The sequence below is a fragment of the Danio rerio genome, chromosome 7 (genome assembly GCF_049306965.1).
Source record: "Danio rerio strain Tuebingen ecotype United States chromosome 7, GRCz12tu, whole genome shotgun sequence".
Classification (NCBI taxonomy): Eukaryota; Metazoa; Chordata; class Actinopteri; order Cypriniformes; family Danionidae; genus Danio; species Danio rerio.
In genome coordinates this window covers 53,126,553-53,145,225 of record NC_133182.1, presented here as the reverse complement: position 1 = coordinate 53,145,225, position 18,673 = coordinate 53,126,553, and the positions used below count along the sequence as shown (strand labels likewise).

Here is an 18,673-nt window from a genome sequence, read left to right as displayed (position 1 = left end):
CATTACTGGGTATCACTGGTCTAAAACTTCCCCATTGTTTCACTACTTTAACTGTAATTCATTTTACAGCACAACATTTTACTGTATTTTTTGCATTTGGTAATTTTACGCATTTCTGGGCAAGTCTATGTTATTAGAAATGCCAATTTTTTTTTTTTTTGCTTTTTTTTTTTTTTTTTGCTTTGTAGACTTTTTGACATGTTCTTTAATAAAATCTCACCTAGCCTTTACAGACACTTTTGTAATTATGATGTAGTTTTACAGATGTGTTTCCCCAGTTGTCCAACCCCTGCATGTGCAACCACTCATAAACAGGCGCAAATATACACAAATACATTTTTATACACTTATTCATCAATTTTTATATGCAAATATATCATATAAATGTGTTTATGAACATTTAAACGAACACACACATGCATAAGAAACAGAACTGCATGACCAGTCAGTGTTTTAGAGTGGTTACTACAACACAAAAGATTCATAATCAGTCAACTCCATCTGTTTTTCTTCTAAACTATATGTGGCACTGAAGTATTGCATAAGCCTCATCATAGCCTACTTTAGAATCTAAGTCTGAGATGATTTAGAACGTTTCCACTCCTTTTAATCTCTGGTAAAAATAGTTATTATTACTTTTATTTGCTATTCCGGAAGACATTTAGATCTATAAATAGTCCAAATCAAAATAACTTGAGATTTTGAGTAGCCTATGTGGATCTAAATGCCACGGTTACATGCCTGCAACTTCTCGAGTCTGTCACCAGAGGTCCTACTTTTCACAATATAGTTATTAATAGTAATCACTACAGTATTTCCTTGTCATCTTTGAGTTTATGAGTACGTTGTTTATTACTTTGAATTATTCAAAATTCAAGTGCATATTCTGTGCTTTTTATCCCTTTTCTATGAGTCTCGATCAAAAAATTTACCATTTTGTGTTTGCTCTCTGCAAGTAAACACTGCGCATGGATACTCATCTGCCTGAATGACTGATGGCGGAGGGTCTGCATGGTATGAGGGAATGTTGTGAGGCACAAGATCTGCCACAGGACTCTTTCCATTTTCCACAGCGCATTACCTTTGACGTGTGAGTTTTATATTTGCTTCTTCCCCCACTGAAAAGTCCTCTACACGACCGCAGAGACGCCAGGTCAAGCCTTGAGGAGAGAATTATGAGCTTCATAACTAATCTTCCACGAGTTTAGACCGTCAAAACATAGCATGGAGAAATGGCATATGGAAAGTTTTTTTCCCAGACAAAGCCTTACTTAAAACATTCTGATTGGTCCAGGGTTTAATTTTGGTCACTGCATAAGAAAGCAATTATCTGGAAAGAGAAAGTATTTGTTTAGGATTGCAAAGAGGATGGGAGTGGAGGGGACAGATAGAGCAGATAATGAAAGTCACTTTTGATACATAAAAAAAACTGATAAAAAGAAATGTTTAAAAAGATTACAGAAACTACAGCACTGGCTAATCTTACAGACGTTTAGGCTTCAATAATATCCTCAGGCAGAAATAACTGGGAGCTGTTAGGGAACAAACTTATAGTATTGTACTGCCCCCTCGATTTCGTTCTGGTACTGCATTTTTTTGTCTTAATCGTTTTTATATATATATATATATATATATATATATATATATATATATATATATATATATATATATATATATATATATATATATATATATATATATATAAATGATCATAATAGAATGACATTATTAAAAACACGGATTGCACAGATATATTTGTGGGAATAGCCAAAATATACAAACAAAAAACATTGTATGAGTCAAAATGATTGGTTTTGTTTTATGCCAAAAATAATTTAAATATATAGTAAAGATCACGTTCCATGAAGAAATAAATTGCTGGAAAAATAATTTGGACCACTTTAAAGACAACTTACCTTCTATATTTTCATTTTGTATTATTTTTTAACCTTCAGATTCCAGATATTATATTTATATAATTATTATTTTGGCCAAATAGCATCTTGTCCTAACAATCTTTACATTAATAGAAAAAATATTTTTCAGATTATGTTTAAATATTACTTTACAAAAACTGACTGCTATGACTGCTTTAGTGGTCCAGGGTGATATTTTACAATGCATTGCACTCTCTAAATGGTGGTGGCACGGTGGCCCAATGGTAAACACTGTTGCCTACAGCAAGAAGGTCACTGATTCGAATCCCGGCTGGGTCCGTTGGTGTTTCTGAGTTTGCATGTTCTCCCCGTGTTGGCATGGGTTTCCTCTGGGTGCTCCGGTTTCCCCCACAGTCCAAACACATGCACTATAGGTGAATTGAATAAGCCAAATTGGCCGTAGTGTATGTGTGTGAATGCAAGAGGGTATGGGTGTTTCACACTATTGGGTTGCAGCTGGAAGGGCATCTGCTGCGTAAAACATATGCTGGAAAAGTTGGCGGTTCATTCCGCTGTGGCAACCCCAGATTAATAAAGGGACTAAACCGAAAAGAAAAGAATTGAATGAATTAAGTATGCTGATGATTTAACAATTGCAGCTGATGATTTAACAATTCTTCGGAGACACAAGACATTTGCTAGTAAAACTAAACATCATGAACTCTCCTTTATTCTTTGTGCTCTAAAATTGTTGTATAGATAACTTTAATTTGATGTTTTTTAATTATTGGTTTTACTTTGTTTGTTTATCATGTGATATAATAGTATTTTTATTAGTCAAATAATGATTTAAGTGTGTGTTGACGTATTTCAGGAAATTGTGCTGCAATAACATGGTCACGGAATCTGGGCATGCAGAAATCCGCTGATTTTTAGCCCATCATTGTGTCTATTTATGTGCTTGTGTAAATGTGTGTACATGTATATTTATTCAGTGTTTAAACTAATTTCAGTCATATTATTGACTAACATGAAAATGTTCATTTACAGTTTGTGAAGTAATCTTTCACTAGATATATTATATGAGACACTTTGTATTATATGAGAGATATATGAGATTATTTTTTACAAAATTCTTAGGGAAAATACACTGTAAAACCCAAAAAGTTAAGGTAACTCAAACCATTTGAGGAAACCGATGGCATCAAAGCATTTAAGTTCATTTTACTATTCCTATTGAGTACTGTGAACTTAATTTATTTGAGTAAAGAAAGCAATTTGAGCACAGTAAAACTCAATAAATGAAGAGAACTCAAACCAGGTGAGTACTGTACAACCCAATAAGTTAAGGTAACTCATATCGTTTGAGGAAACCTATTGCTACAAACTATTTGAGTTAAAAAAAACGAATCCTAATGAGTACTGTGAACTTAATCCATTTAAGTTAAAATAATGAGGTATTTTAATTAACTTCATCGCTCTTTTCAAATGAGTAGAATTTACATTTGGTAAACTTTGAGTTAATTACACACATTTCATATGATAATGTTGACTGTTGGGTTAAAATATATTTGGAGATACTGTCTGGCCCTATAAACCACTAGTTAATAGTGAGAATTGTTGCTTAAACTGAAGCATTACCTAATATAATACCTATATTATATTAATAATAATATGTATAAGCCAAAATTACAAGCAACTGGTATATTTGGGACAGCTCATTACTACGTGTAGCTCTGTAATGTCTATCTCACAGGATGGAAATTGGATTGATATAATCTTCAGATGATTGACTGAGGTCAGCAGTGACATGGTGCACTGAAGAGAAGATTATGACTGTGTCTCTGTTCAGAATAGGCTGCAAGATTGTGCTTACTGATCATATTTGGCTTTAATTATTTATTTATTTTTCACAAGGCACAAAGCTATCGTGTTTCCATGGAGAAGACCTGCACAGATGAAGACAACAAGTTATGGAAATTAGCAGTCAGACTTTTCTTTGCCATTTAGTGTCGGTAAGTCAAACCCGCCAGTAAGCTAATTAGTTAAGTAATTAATATCACTGTATTGGTATGCTAGACTGCACTTTCAAACACACTCAGCAATAATTTATGAACACAATGAGCAACTTGCCCTTCATTTGTTCCAAAACGGTTTGCCTTTGTTTTTGTTTTTTGTTTTTGTTTTTTTTTTTATTGTTGAAAACACAAGAAGATATTTTGAAGACAGCTTGGAAGCATGTAATCATTGACTTCAATAGTATTTTTATTTTTACAATGGAAGTCAATAGTGTCTGGTTTGGAACCCCTTTGAGGTTGAGTAAATAGTGAGTAAATTATCATTTTTGGCTGAACTAACCCATTAACTAACTTTATGGTGTACCTCACTTTTTACTATTAAATCAATACATGCCTGCTCATTTATTTTTTTTCTGTCTGTAATGGTCACAGTAAACTCAAGCAGCACCACAGCAGACCTGCTGATGAACACAAGTTCCACGTATTTCACATTGATTATGAGACCAAACACGTTAAAGGACATTCATTAGGCTGATTATTGTTTTGCAAAACAGTGTTTTTGAGTTAATGTGTTAAAATTTTGCTAATGCTGAAATGACCAATTTAAGAATTATACTAAGGATTTCAGCAATCCTCTCACTCACAACCCCTCATTATTAATAGCCAGCTCAAATGTATAGATTCAATTCTATACATTTTATTTTTTTGTTTAATTAAGTATTTTTGCTATTCTTGAAGGGGTTTACCCCATTTCACACTAAACATCAAGGTGACACTTACAATATGGTTAGAGTTATACATTTTATTTACAATAACTATAACAATTACAATAACTATTATTTAACTAACAATAACTAACTGTGTGTGTGTGTGTGTGTGTGTGTGTGTGTGTGTATGTATACAGTTGAAGTAAGAATTACTCGCCCCCCTGTTTATTTTTTCTGCAATTTCTGTTTAACGGACAGAAGATGTTTTTAGCACATTTCTAAACATAATAATAATACTAACTCATGACCTTAAAAGGGTTTTTAAAAAATTAAAAACTGCTTTTATTCTAGCTGAAATTAAACAGATAAGACTTTCTCCAGAAGACAAAATATTATCAGACATACTTTGAAAATGTACTTGCTCTGTTAAACAAATTTGTTAAATATAAAAAAAAGAAAAAAAAATCAAAGGGTGGCTAATAGTTCTGACTTCATATGCCTTTGAAAAACATGTGTGTGTGTGTGTGTGTGGCAAAGATGATAGCAGTTTTTTTACAGTTTTATTCATCTCTGTTAAAAGAGCTATATTTGTCCCTTAACCACAAAACCATCCATAAGAGTCAATTTTTTAATAAAATTGAGATTTATACACGTTCAAAAAGCTGAATAATTAAGATTTCCATTTTGGAGCATTATGAAGAGATTTTCTACAGATTTATCAGTGCTATCTGAGAATGAAGTGAAAGAGTCCTCTGGTATTTATGTTTTTAAAAAGTGTGTAAAGATTTACCTGTTTAAATTTGCATATGAATATAGCAGGTGATTTAGGACTGAAGGATACTGGAAAAATTTGACATTTCAATATTTTCTTTTTCTGTGATATACAGTTGAAGTCAGAATTATCAGAATTATTTCTGCTAGAATAAAAGCAGTTTTTATTAAAAAAAATAATTTTAAGGTCAATGTTATTAGCCACTTTAAGTTATATATTTTAACATAAGCTATATTCTAAAAATGTCACTTTAAGCTGTTTGGAAGTGTTTTGAAAAAATATCTAGTCAAATAATATCTACTTTCATCATGGCAAAGATAAAATAAATCATTTATTAGAAAAATGTTATTAAAATTATTATGTTTGGAAATGTGTTGAACAAAATCTTTTCTCCGTTTCACAGAAATTGGGGAAAAACATCAACAGGGGGGCTAATAATTCTGACTTCAACTGTATATTGCGATATGAAAATCATTTCACAATATTACACTGTTTGGAAAGATTTTACATTGATTGAGATGTTTTTAGGGGAATGCATCTGCATAATGTACAAAATTACAACAATCGAACAAAGATAAAACTTGAAATAAACTATATAAAACATGAAATAAACAGGATAAAACATGAAATAAACAAGTGCTTCCTGGTTTCGAACTGTTTTGCGTTACAGAAATTCAGAAACCTAATGTAAAATAACTACTAATGTAAAAATAATACAATTACAAAAGACCAAACCATTCACATTTACAAAATCCTATTCATAAGTTCAAAACACAGTTTGTAAATACACAATTACAATTAATTTGGCAATTTTTAGGGGATTTTTACTAAAATTGTGAATTCACAAACTGTGTGTTGTATTTTGTGTTTAGAATTTTAAAATTGGATTTTGTAAATGTGAATTGTGCATGTATGAATTTTGTTTTGTAAATTATTATTTTTGAGACTGATCAGCCTCCATAAATAACACAGTTTATAATTCAATAACTTTAATAACTTCATAATTTTTTTGTTTCCAATTTTTTTTTTATTAACTTGAAATCGCTTGAGATCCTACAATGTGACTATTGCAGAATTACACATCGATGCTGAAATGACATATTATAATGTGAAGTGTTTGTATTTCTTGTATCTATTTATGTATATTGTGTCTGTTTATGTATGTATGCATGCATGTACAGTATGCATAGTATGTGTACTGTACATATATATCTATAAGTGTGTGATGTGTATATGTATGTATTTATCTGCTCATATTTGTTGTCTATTTTTGTTCTTAGTATTTTCTTATACTTGTTTTGGGTTTATTGTGCTTTATGCATTTGCTTATATATCTGTTTCTATATATTTGAGTAACCAACATCGATGTGTGTGTTTTTAATATTTGCTTATGCCTGATAAGCACTTTGAGTTTTATTTTATGCCAAAAAAGTGCTATACAAATAAAACTGTATAGCACTTTTAAATCAAATTATTAATAATATCTATTTATTTATGTTTACCTTTTTTAGTTTGCTGACAGACTGATTGGCATTAAGGGCATCTCTAATGTGACAGCGAAAGAGAACCAGCGTGTGCCAACCCACTAGCCCAGTGAATAACCCATCACCTTGCAATGCCACATCCATCCAATGCCTTTCACAGCTTCCTTCCAGCACGGGGCACCAGCGGACTCCGATCCCCCAGTCAAATGCCCCATTTCTCTAGTGACCCAAAACATATCTATTTATGTCTCCTGTGGTCAACCATAATTCTTTGCCTCCTTCCTGCCACCAATGCTGCCACCATCAAGGTTGGCGTGGTGGGGCCATGGTCATGTGACCCCATCTTTACTAAAGCCCAGCCTGGCGTGGCTGCACGTTTGGCAGTGGCACACATAAACAAGGACCCCTACCTTTCACAGGGCATCACCTTTGATTATATCATCCTGGACGAGGACTGTGAAACATCCAAGTCTTTTGCCCGGTTTCTGGGTTATTACACACGGGCGTCTGGGTTTATTGGTCCGGTGAACCCAGGCTACTGTGAAGCTGCTTCTCTGTTAGGGAAGAGTTGGAATAAGGCAGTGTTTTCCTGGTCTTGTATTGAACATGAGCTGGATGATGTCCGTAGTCATCCTACATTTGCCCGCACCATGCCCGTCCCGTCCCTTGTGCTGTTGAGCTTCATGCGGCACTTTCGCTGGGCACACGTGGGCATCATTTCATCATCTGAGGATGTCTGGGTGGAGGCAGCTATAAAGCTGGCTAATGCCCTGCGGAGTCATGGATTGCCTGTTGGGATTGTGACGTCGGCTCGCAATGACCACACCAGTGTTCGTCAGACCCTGGCCAAAGTCAGGAAAGTAGCAGATCTCCGATGTGAGTTTACATTTACATCGACACATTTGGCAGATGCTTTTATCGACTTTTTATCGAAGTAAACAAAGCCATAAAGATCAAGCATCATTCACTGAGTTCTGAAAATTATTATTTATTTTTGCTTATCATATTTGAGTTTCTCAGTAATTGTTTTAGATTTTCATTTACTGTGAATGTTTTATTTTATTTCAGTCAACGAACATGTTTTTTTTGACCAAGAGGTTTAGTTTTTGTCTAACAAAATATATTTTCTCCTGGGCTTTTATCAACAATTATGTACAAATGAGAACAATAGAAGTAAACAAAGCTATAAGGATCAACAATATTTAAAGGGATGGTCCACTACGATGTGATATTTTAAACTTTAGTTGACGTGTAATGTAGCTGTGTAAACATAAACAACATCTCTGGATGTAAGGCGCTCAACGTTCAATCCAAACGGAGACATTGGCTTTTACAGAGTTAGCTTAGCAAAGCCTACAGCGAACAAAGTTTGGGGACTGCAAAAAAATACATCTGGGTTAAAGAGATCACAAACGTTTCAGGTTATGTGCTTACACCACACACACACACCCTGCACATTAAAGGGGCGTGGCCAGAGGTGCTGTAATGTAGCAGAGAAAGCTAAAATGGCATCCAAAAGCTGCTATTTTCCCATTTTCTTCTGTCTGTATTTGGGCTTCCAAAGGACACAACATAAAGAGAGCATTGCTTACAGTTTAATTTAATTATGTTGTAGAGAATTATAATAAATATACAGCGCTAGCATTTGACAAAGGACAGCTGCTAGATTCTCTCTTAGTTCAGTGCTGGATTCGGCTAAAAACTACTCAAAGAAGGAGCAGCTCAACCCTAATAAACATATAATAAACACACAACCTGTTTTTTATTTGTTAAAATTGATCTATTACAGTACATGCATAGTTTCTAACATTAACGGTATGTTGTGGCAAGGATGTAAACAATGGGAAATGCTGTTTGGCACCGCTAACAATGTAGCTACAAATTTATATTTATCAGTCAAACTGCTGTAAACAGCCACAGTTCTTCAGAAGCGCTGCAGTGTGTCTCTATGCAGATGCTTTCCTTGCATTCTACATCTCAAATAACCAACTCACAAAAGATATGTGAATGTTTTACACATTGCTTTACATCTTATAAACACAACCAAGCCTTAAAATACACTCTGGACCACCCCTTTAACTATTTGGTATAATGTGGTTTGGAATAAATCATTTGTACATTTTAAGTCATTTAAAGATGATTGATATATCAATATTCAGTAAAATAATCTAATTTTTTTTCTACCTTAACAAATGAAAACATTTGCTATTCTGACCATTTGTCATTTTCTAAAGAAATGACAGTAATTTTAGTTGAAATTTAGAAGAAATATTTTTAGACTTTAATAGAATGAAACCAATATTAACATTTACTAAAACTTGATAAATTTCTATATATATACAATTTAAGTTAGAATTATTAAACCCCTTGAATTATTAACCCCCGTTTGTTTTTTTCCCCAATTTCTTTTTAACTAAGAGAAGATTTTTTTCAGCACATTTCTAAACATAATATTTTTAATAACTCATCTCTAATAACTGATTTATTTTATCTTTGCCATAATGACAGTAAATAATATTTGACTAGATTTATTTCAAGACACTTCTATACAGCTTAAAGTGACATTTGCAGGCTTAACAATGTTAGGTTAGAGTAATTAGGCAAGTTTTTGAATAACAATTTTTGTTCTGTAGACTATCGAAAAAAATATAGCCTAGAGGGGATAATAATTTTGACCTTAAAAAGGTGTTAAAACTATTAAAATCTGCTTTTATTCTATAGCCGAAATAAAGCAAATCGACTTTTTCCAGAAGAAAAAAATTATTATCAGACAGACATTCCTTGCTCTGTTTTTATATATATATATATATATATATATATATATATATATATATATATATATATATATATATATATATATATATATATATATATATATATTATAGGATATTTAGACAAAATGTGTACATGTGTATAATGTGTATTTTTCTGTAACAAGATAGAATAAAAAAACAATAGAAAGTGTCAAAAGGCCAATTCATTTATTTATTTATTTTTTTTTTTATTTTCTTGAGAAGAATAATGCATTAAGAAAAAGAAGTAAAAAAAAGTAAATAAACAAATGTAAAGTTGATGAGCTGAAAAGTTGTAAAGATGATGTGATTTAGTGATAATTTATCTCTACATTTATTGTTTTCAACATTTTACTTGTACGCTATTCTAAAACTTACAATGCCAAATTTCTTTTATCCTAGTAATTTAAGAGTTTTGCTGCTTATATAAACTACCTATTTAAAATGAGCTGAAACAACACATTTCTTGAGATTTTATTGGGACAACTTAATTGTGTTCAATGCATTTACTACAGTGCATGTATACTTTCTCAGCATCACACTCAAGCATTTAAAAGTCTGAACTGTCCTTTCCTCTTCTCAATGCTTTGTTTGCAGTGGTCATCTTGGTCATGCACTCTGTGTTAATTGGTGGAAGAACCCAGAAGCTGCTGCTGGAAACGGCACATGACATGCGGATGACAGACGGCTCGTTGGTGTTTATGTCCTACGATACTCTCTTTTACAGTCTGCCCTACCATCACGTTACTCAACCAGCCCTGCGCTATAACAGCAAGCTGCTACGTGCCTATGATGCTGTGCTCACGATCACTATTGAGTCTCCAAAGGAACAGTCTTTTTATCAAGCTTTTGAAAAGGCACAGGAGGATGGAGAGTTACCCAAACACCTCAAACCACAGCAGGTACAAAGACTGTTTACATATGGCGTTACTTTTTTTGTACTAAGTTAATGGCTAATATCACCATCATGCATGTTCTGGTTTTGGAGAGTTATGCTTCTGGGTAAGTTTATTATAGTTTTAAAATGAATTTTAAAAGCAATAAACAGCAACACGGTGGCTCAGTGGTTAGCACTGTTGCCTCACAGCAAGAAGGTTGCTGGTTCAAGCCCGGCTGGGTCAGTTGGCATTTCTGTGTGCAGTTTGCATGTTCTCCCTGTGTTTGCGTGGGTTTCCTCCAGGTGCTCCGGTTTCCCCCACAGTCCAAAGAGATGCGCTATAGGTAAATTTAGTGAGCTAAATTGGCCGAAGTGTATATGTGTAAATGAGTGTGTATGGGTGTTTCCCCATAATGGGTTGCATCTGGAAGGGCATCCGCTGTGTACAACATATTGAATTATAAGGTTCTATCTGACATTTTTGTCAAAATTAAGTTACTGACATATTCTTATTAAATGACAACTTATTTACTGGTACAATATGGGATGTTTTTATAAGTTGTTTACATTTTAAGACTTTTTATTTAAAAAAAAAACGTATGTTACATACATTCTGTTTGCTATGGAATGCAAAAACTTTGAAGTTCAATATCTCAAAGTCATTCTGAACGCAAATAGAACCTTATAATTCCAAGGTGACGATACGATATGACAGGTCATTCTGCTGTGGCAACATCTGATTAATAAAGAGACAAAGCTGAAGGAGAATGAATGATTGAATGAATGAATGAATGAATGAATGAATGAATGAATGAATGAATGAATGAATTCAAACCAAATGACAAGCAGATGAGATTGGTGCATTGAAAAAATGATTTATTGGGTTTACAAAACATTTTGTAAGGTAAGTGGGTGCAAACAATTTATATGAGCTGAACTTAAACAAAGAAATTTGATTCAGTAATGTTTAACTTAATTTGTTCATTTAAATTCAGCCCATAAAAACCGTTAATTCAACAAACCATTTTTTCAGTGTGCTCATAAAATAAACTTTTTGATATCTAAACCTTAGCATTAAAAAAAATCTAAAACTAGAACTCAAGACATGGTGAGGTTGAGATTCACATGAGATTCACTCATGGGCATTTAGGGCCTACTCGCACTATGCCATCCGTACCGTGCCCAGGCCCGTTTCCCGGATCGTTTGAGAAGTGTGAGTGCGCTGAATTAGGCTGCACGGTTCACTTGGCCGGCCCTGGCCCGGTTGGAAGAGGTGTGCCTGAGCGCGGTTCACTTGGGCTTTGGCGCGGTACGCTTGTGTGTAAGTGCAAAACGCGCCAAAGACCGAAACTGAAAGCGAGACGTGACTTTTAAGAGACTGCTTCATATGGATTTATTAATCATTCTTACTGTTCAATGAATGCAAACTGCCGTCGTTTATTAAAGACGCAAACTCCTCACTGCACGACAGCTGCGCGGCTTCAGCAGACCTCCTCATTCCTGCAGCACGAGAGCTTTATGATTGTTTATGAGCGCCAAAAATGGCGGATCTGTACGCTGAAATATCTGACTGCGTGTCCCCGCATCCCTAAGGACTGTTTGGCGAAATATTTGACGGCATATCAAACGACTGAAACGATATAACTAGAGAAATCTCCACTATGCTGCTGAGTGAGAGAGTGCTTCTCACTGAACAGCGCAGCAGCGATGACGTAAGCGTGCCGAAGCCCGTTTGTGTTGTGAGCGCGGGCCGTCGGGGGAGACGGGAGGGGGGACAAGCGTGCTTTGGCCCGGTTCGAGGCAACTGTACTTAGTGTGAGTACGGCCTTACTCAAAGAAAAACTATAGGTTATTCTTTTCAACACATTATAATGTGCCAAATCAGGGGTCAGAGTGGATGGACTTTCTATAGTCTTCCAGTAGAGTCTTGTTTCAGAATAACAAGAAGCATGTCAATCATTTTAGTTTATTATCCTGGTACTTAAAACCGGAAGCACATAATTTAAGGGTGATTGGAATTGGTTTGAAATGATTGAGGAAATTAATGTTATTACTTTTTGCCAGAAGGCCTTAATCATCTCACATTCTCAGATACACACTCAAAAATTTGCTGTTTGTTGAAACTATTATTTAAAATGAGCTGAATGAAACCATTCCAGAGTTTTTTGGGAAAATTTAATTGTTTTATGTTCAATCCACGTAAATTTGTTTAAGCTAATCGACTATATTTTGATGATCCAGGCGCAAAGTCCAAAGCGCAGGGCGCAAAAGCATTAAGGGCGTGTCAGAATCCACTTTTGCTTTTTTAAGGGGCGGAAAAATCCGCTATTTTTAAAGAGAAAACACACCTATAACTCATTTCTCTTAATAAGTTATAGGTGTGTTTTAAGAATAAACCAATCAGAGTCTCATCTCCCATTCCCTTTAAGAGTCAGTTATGTCGCACCATGGCGCATTTGCTATTTACATTGCGGAATTTTTTAAGTGGAAAAACTGAATGTTTCACTAGCAAGAAAATAGCTAAACAGAGCATCTACAGCATGAGAATGAGAGATAAGCCTCCTCATTCTTTACTTTCACTTTCACTCTCGTGGACAGGTAAATGTGTTGTAGCTACGTACAGACATTAGCATATACATAATTAATTTTGTTTATGAATCGCAAATATTTGTTTCAAAGCTATTTCTAAATTCAGTTCTAATTTCCAACAAACTAATAATTGAACAATAATAACAAACTGAGTTTTATCCTAATACACATGCTATGCCCCATATGGTCTAAAACCTGACAGGTGGGCAAACCTAAGCTTGTTTTCAACAAAACAAATATAAATATTCAATTTAATTCCCAATAATAAATAATAAAGCAAATAATAATAACATTATACAAAAGCAAATTTGCATGAATAAACTGAAAAAGCCCCCCGAGATGAAGAAGGCATTAAAGCGGAGGTTTTATATTTATGTAGGCTAGAAAATAATAATTTTTGTAATATTTTAGTCCTTTAATTCTTTTTCATATGTATGGATATTTGCGGATTGCTGTACACCGTGTATATTAAGCAATGTTTAAGCGAGGCGCACAACAAACGCGCTCTGCGCTGGACTTTAGACCTCCTCTAAGCTGGTCTATTGAACAATGTATTTTAGCTCCTCAAAATAGCAACGTGCCAACAATGCGCCTCAACATGCCTCATTTTTTAGACTAGAATGCCATTGGGCGCACATATGAGTGCAAATTTGCTATTTAAACACCGTGGTGAAAAACGTCAAAACAACTCTTGCGGCGAGCTGAAACTAGCAAATAACAATTGCGTTGTGCCGCATTGTGCCGGGTGTATGATAGGGCCCAATAAGTTAAATGAATTTCTTTATGTTGTCCCATCACAAATCGATTGTGTGGAGCTCAGCCTTTTTTTTATTACAGTGCAGCAAAATAAACATTTTCTTTTTTACCGTTTTTAAAACATATATATGAGATGTTTGGGTTAAACATATTTAATATTTCAGGTGTAACATAAGTATGCATTACCCAGTTGTAATAGATCAGTTTAAATCAAGGGTTGGGGCTTTTACAGTTAAAGTCAGAATTATTAGCCCCCCTTTGAATGTATTTTTTCTTTTTAAATATTTACCAAATTATGTTTGACAGAGCAAGGAAATTTTTACAGTATTCCTAATAATATTTTATCTTCTGGAGAAAGTCTTAATTGCTTATTTTGACTAGAATAAAAGCAGTTTTTAATTTTTTTAAGCCATTTTAAGGTCAAAATTATTAGCCCCTTTAAGCTATATTTTTTTTCGATAGTCTACAGAACAAACCATCATTATAAAATAACTCACCTAGTTACCCTAACCTGCCTATTTAACCTTATTAACCTAGTTTTAAAGTTTGGGTTTGGGGGGCTAATAATTCTGACGTCAACTATATGTCTGGCTTCATTCTAAATAAGTGATGTTGCATTGCAAAACAGCACTCCAATAATTTTTTATAGATTCTGGCGAAATACTGGGTTATTTTAACACAATTTGGGAAAATTTGGAAGTTTTTGGGTAAAATGTAACCCAAACATATTTATCAGGGGTCGCCACAGCGGAATGAACCACCAACTTATCTAGCATATATTTTACGCAGCGGATGTCCCTTCACCTGCAACCCAGAACTGGGAAACACCCATACACTCTCGCATTCACACACAATTAGCTTATTACTATTAGCCCATTAAGTTTATTCAGTTCACCTAAAGAGCATGTCTTTGGACTGTGGGGGAAGTCTAAGCAGCTGAAGAAGATGCAAACTCCACACAGAAACATCAACTGACCCAGCCGGGGCTTCAACCAGCGACCTTCCTGCTGTGAGGCAACAGTGCTAACCACTGAGCCACTGTGTCTCCCCTTGGTCCAATTAGTTTAATTAAAAAAAAAAGCCCAGCAGTTGGTAGTCTGTAATACACCCAGAATTGGGTTGAAATAATCCAGCACTGAGTCAGTGAGATGTTTGTTCATAGCCATTCACATATTTACTATAAAATAATGAAATATGACTTGTCATTAGATAAGATCCTTTTAAAACAGCTTTTCTAATTCAGCTTGTGGAAGTCTAGATAGGGGTAAGTTATTTTTAAAAATGATCAATGAATAACCATGATGCGGGAACACCTAACCCCGATTGAAGCCTAAACCTGAAATAATGAGTAAACATGTTCCTCAAATCTGATTGTACGATTTAAATGTTGTTCCAGGATCAACAAAGATGTTGTTTTAGGAACGTTTTGAATTTGGTATAATCAAGTTCTTCAACCATGCCATCCTACAGGTGTCCCCATTATTTGGCACCATCTACTCGTCGATCGTGTTTATGGCTCATGCTGTGCAAAGTGTCAGGGCTGCCGGTCAGTGGATGTCCGGTGGTAACATCGCCCAGAATGCCCGAAACCTGTTATTCAAAGGAGGGTCTAGCCTACAAGCAAACTCTTCTGACTTTGGGATGTTGGATTATGTGATTCTGGACACAGATGGCTTTTCTTGGGAGTTGCAGCCTACATACCGTATAGAGATGCAGACAGATATGGTGAGGTTTCTGGGTCGGCATATTCATTTCCCCTACGCAGGACCACCCAGAACTGATTCCAGCTGCTGGTTTACACACGGGATCATCTGCCGTGGAGGTGAGTGTTTGTATTTGTGTGTGTACTTAATACTATGGTTTTGGCTCACATTCACATTGACTCAACTATCACCATCTTTGTTACAGGCGTGAATCTTTTCCACATGATTTCAATGTTCCTGCTCGGGTTTCTGTTCATCTTTTTGTCGATTGGCTGTTCGTACTGCATCAGGTATTTGTTAGTTAATTATAATAAATGTATGTTGTTTAGAGTGTGTTTGTGAGTGTGAATTTGTAAAGTTTTGTTTTGATATATATTTGCACAGGCGTAAAATTAATAAGATTCGACTGGTACGAGGTCCGAACAAGATTTTACTGACGTTAAATGACGTAACGTTCATCAACCCATCGCTGAGTAATAAGGTCAGTAACAATAACATCTAAACAAGCAAGCAGATGTTCAAGTACTCTAATAACTCACACTTTTATCTGCAATACAGAAGCTGAGCGTGGATGACAGCAAGGCCAGTGACACCAGAATGAGCATTTCAGAGCGAAGCCTCGTTTCTCCAATGTCCAGTCAGTCGCCAGCCACCTACGAAAATTCTAATGTTGCCATTTATGAGGTAAAGGAAGATCTTAAATATTTGTTGACTTTCAGATGTTTATCTTGTTCGATCTTGTTCTTGTGGCCTTGCATTTTCTAACTATATTTCTGACCGTGGAGACTTTAACCCTTTGTAATACCTCTTTGCATCCTTCTCCTAATTCATGTTGTCGAAATATCCTAGTTTTTAGATCATTATGAACAGGGCCGGAGTGGGACTCATTTTCAGCCCTGGAGTTTCAAGCCAGACCGGCCCACCTCAGTTAACGACTGATTCCAATTCAGTTACTAATGGCACTATCACGTCTTTTTCAAGAAAACTGCTGCTTTAGAAATTCAAATGTTCAACAGCCCTAACAGTATTTTATGTCTTAACAATAAAATCGAAAAAAAAAGATTCTTCATGGGAGATTCGATCACAGGTCTGCGACATTGAAGTATAACGTGCTTACCACTGGACCACATTGGCACTATTTCAGTGAGAGTAAAAAATAACTAATGACTTGCGACCCTGATGGCTCAATCTTTTTCTCCTATTTTTAGATTTCTGATCAAGTTATGTCAGATTTATTAATATAGTGAATCATTTGATTTTCATTGAGCAGGTGTATTATTCATTTTGTTCGAATTCTTATATTCACTAAGGTGCTGCTGTTTGGGGTCGATAGTTACATTACATCATCATCATTAACGTTAGTTAACCTGCAGGCTGCATTTTTCTCACGGGGCTGCGAGAAAATAAATAAAAAGAGCGGCACTGCGGCAAAATAATGATTAAAAAGAGTAAAGCTATGGTCAAATAAATAAATAGAAGAAAAAAGTGTGACTGCTGAGAGTGCAAGCAGCTAGGGACACCGGCCCTCGCGGCCAAAAAACAGACCGGCCCACCGGGAATTCTCCCGGTCCTCCCAATTAGCCAATCCGGGCCTGATTATGAAGTTATTTTGAGGTTCTCATGTTTAGCATTAAGTGACTAAAGGTTTTGAAATCCACACAAAAGAGAGGGTGCCCAAACTTTTGCATTGCCTGTTTTTCAGTTTTAATTGAATTTCACACATCTCAATACTGCCACACTACAGATATCTGTCTGAAAAACAAGCTTTCACTAAAAACAGAATTTCACTGTGAGCTTCTCTTAGGAAAAAAGAGCACATAACCATGCAGCCACAGAGCCAAATCTTTGCTTAAAACTGTATATATACCGTAAATGTGCTGCTATATTTATACTGTTTCTGATTTTGCAGGGTGATTGGGCATGGATGAAGCGACTTCCCTATGGAACCTTCCGGAGCATCACTCCTAATACCAGTGATGTATTTGAACTGGTTAGTTTTGTCACCGATATTACATAGTAGAGGTAGTGGTCATTTTTGCTCTTTGTGTTCGTCAAATCCTCACACAGTTATTTGCTTTGAATGCTCTAGATGAAGGATTTGAGGCACGAGAACATTAACCCATTCCTCGGCTTCTTCCACGACTGCGGGGTCTTTGCCATTGTGACAGAGTTCTGTTCACGGGGCAGTTTGGAGGATCTGTTGGTCAACGATGACGTCAAACTGGACTGGATGTTCAAGTCCTCTCTCATTCTGGACCTCATCAAGGTGCTCTTATACTGGGAATGTCATTGGTTGCATTTAAAGTAAACCAAGTGCATTTTAATAATGCCTTATAACCACATATGACCAAATTTACACAGCAAAGGTGGCACAGAAGTGCTTCTGAAGTGCCATTTAGATGTCTTTACACTCTGATTAATAGTGAATTTATTGATGGATTATTTAGAGCACTTTTGAATACATTTACACAGTAGTTACAACTGGCTACTGTTAATGCTTTATGGCAGGGGTCTTAAACTGCCGGCTCACAGGCCATTTGCGGCCCCCGAAATGACGAGATTTGGCCACCCAAAACATATTTTTCAATCTCTGTCATTGTTGTGCAGTCGCATATACACTTGTGGTTTTGACCCTCACCTACTGGAGATTTAAAGTACTGTACTATATGTTAGGGTTACTTTCAGTTTCTCTACAGGCTTTAGCATGTGGTCAAGAGCAATGCAGATGAAGATTATTTCTGGGGCTGATTTAAACATTGAAATATATGTCCGTACGTGCTCTATTTTTACTAAAGCTCTATTTTTGAAAATATTCAAGGGTCATTTGATTATAATTAGTTTTATACCACCTGTGTTGTGTTGTACATGCTGGTAGTGTAAATGTGATAATTTTGCTGATATTTTGAAATTCTGGCTGAATTGAACATGTTAAAGTAAAAGTCAATATAATAATATAGTAATATAGTAATTATTAGTTCTTAACATTTTAACATTTCTAATAATTGATTTATTTTATCTTTGCCATGATGACAGTAAATAATATTTGACTAGATATTTTTCAAGACACTTCTCTACAGCTTAAAGTGACATTTAAAGAC

At 35.2% G+C, this 18,673-nt stretch overlaps 1 protein-coding gene across 9 annotated transcripts in view; it reads left to right on the top strand.

Moving 5' to 3' along the window:
* The first annotated feature begins 729 nt into the window (after positions 1–729).
* gc2 (guanylyl cyclase 2) overlaps positions 730–18,673 on the top strand; it is a 33,091-nt gene continuing 15,147 nt past the window's right edge. For 3 of the 9 annotated variants that reach the window (XR_012382276.1, XM_021477384.3, XM_073906086.1), the window contains exons 1-9: positions 3,558–3,892; positions 6,886–7,734; positions 10,248–10,552; positions 15,343–15,694; positions 15,781–15,865; positions 15,960–16,056; positions 16,134–16,259; positions 17,485–17,565; positions 17,665–17,841. Coding sequence is in view for 6 of the 9 variants with exons in the window: in XM_021477384.3 (XP_021333059.1) it covers positions 6,990–7,734; positions 10,248–10,552; positions 15,343–15,694; positions 15,781–15,865; positions 15,960–16,056; positions 16,134–16,259; positions 17,485–17,565; positions 17,665–17,841 (1,968 nt within the window). In the remaining 3 variants the exon portion in view is untranslated. Of the gene's footprint in view, positions 1,091–3,557; positions 3,893–6,885; positions 7,735–10,247; positions 10,553–15,342; positions 15,695–15,780; positions 15,866–15,959; positions 16,057–16,133; positions 16,260–17,484; positions 17,566–17,664; positions 18,509–18,673 lie in introns of those variants that run through there. The other 6 variants (XR_012382277.1, XM_073906084.1, XM_073906085.1 and 3 more) reach the window with 5 other exon arrangements.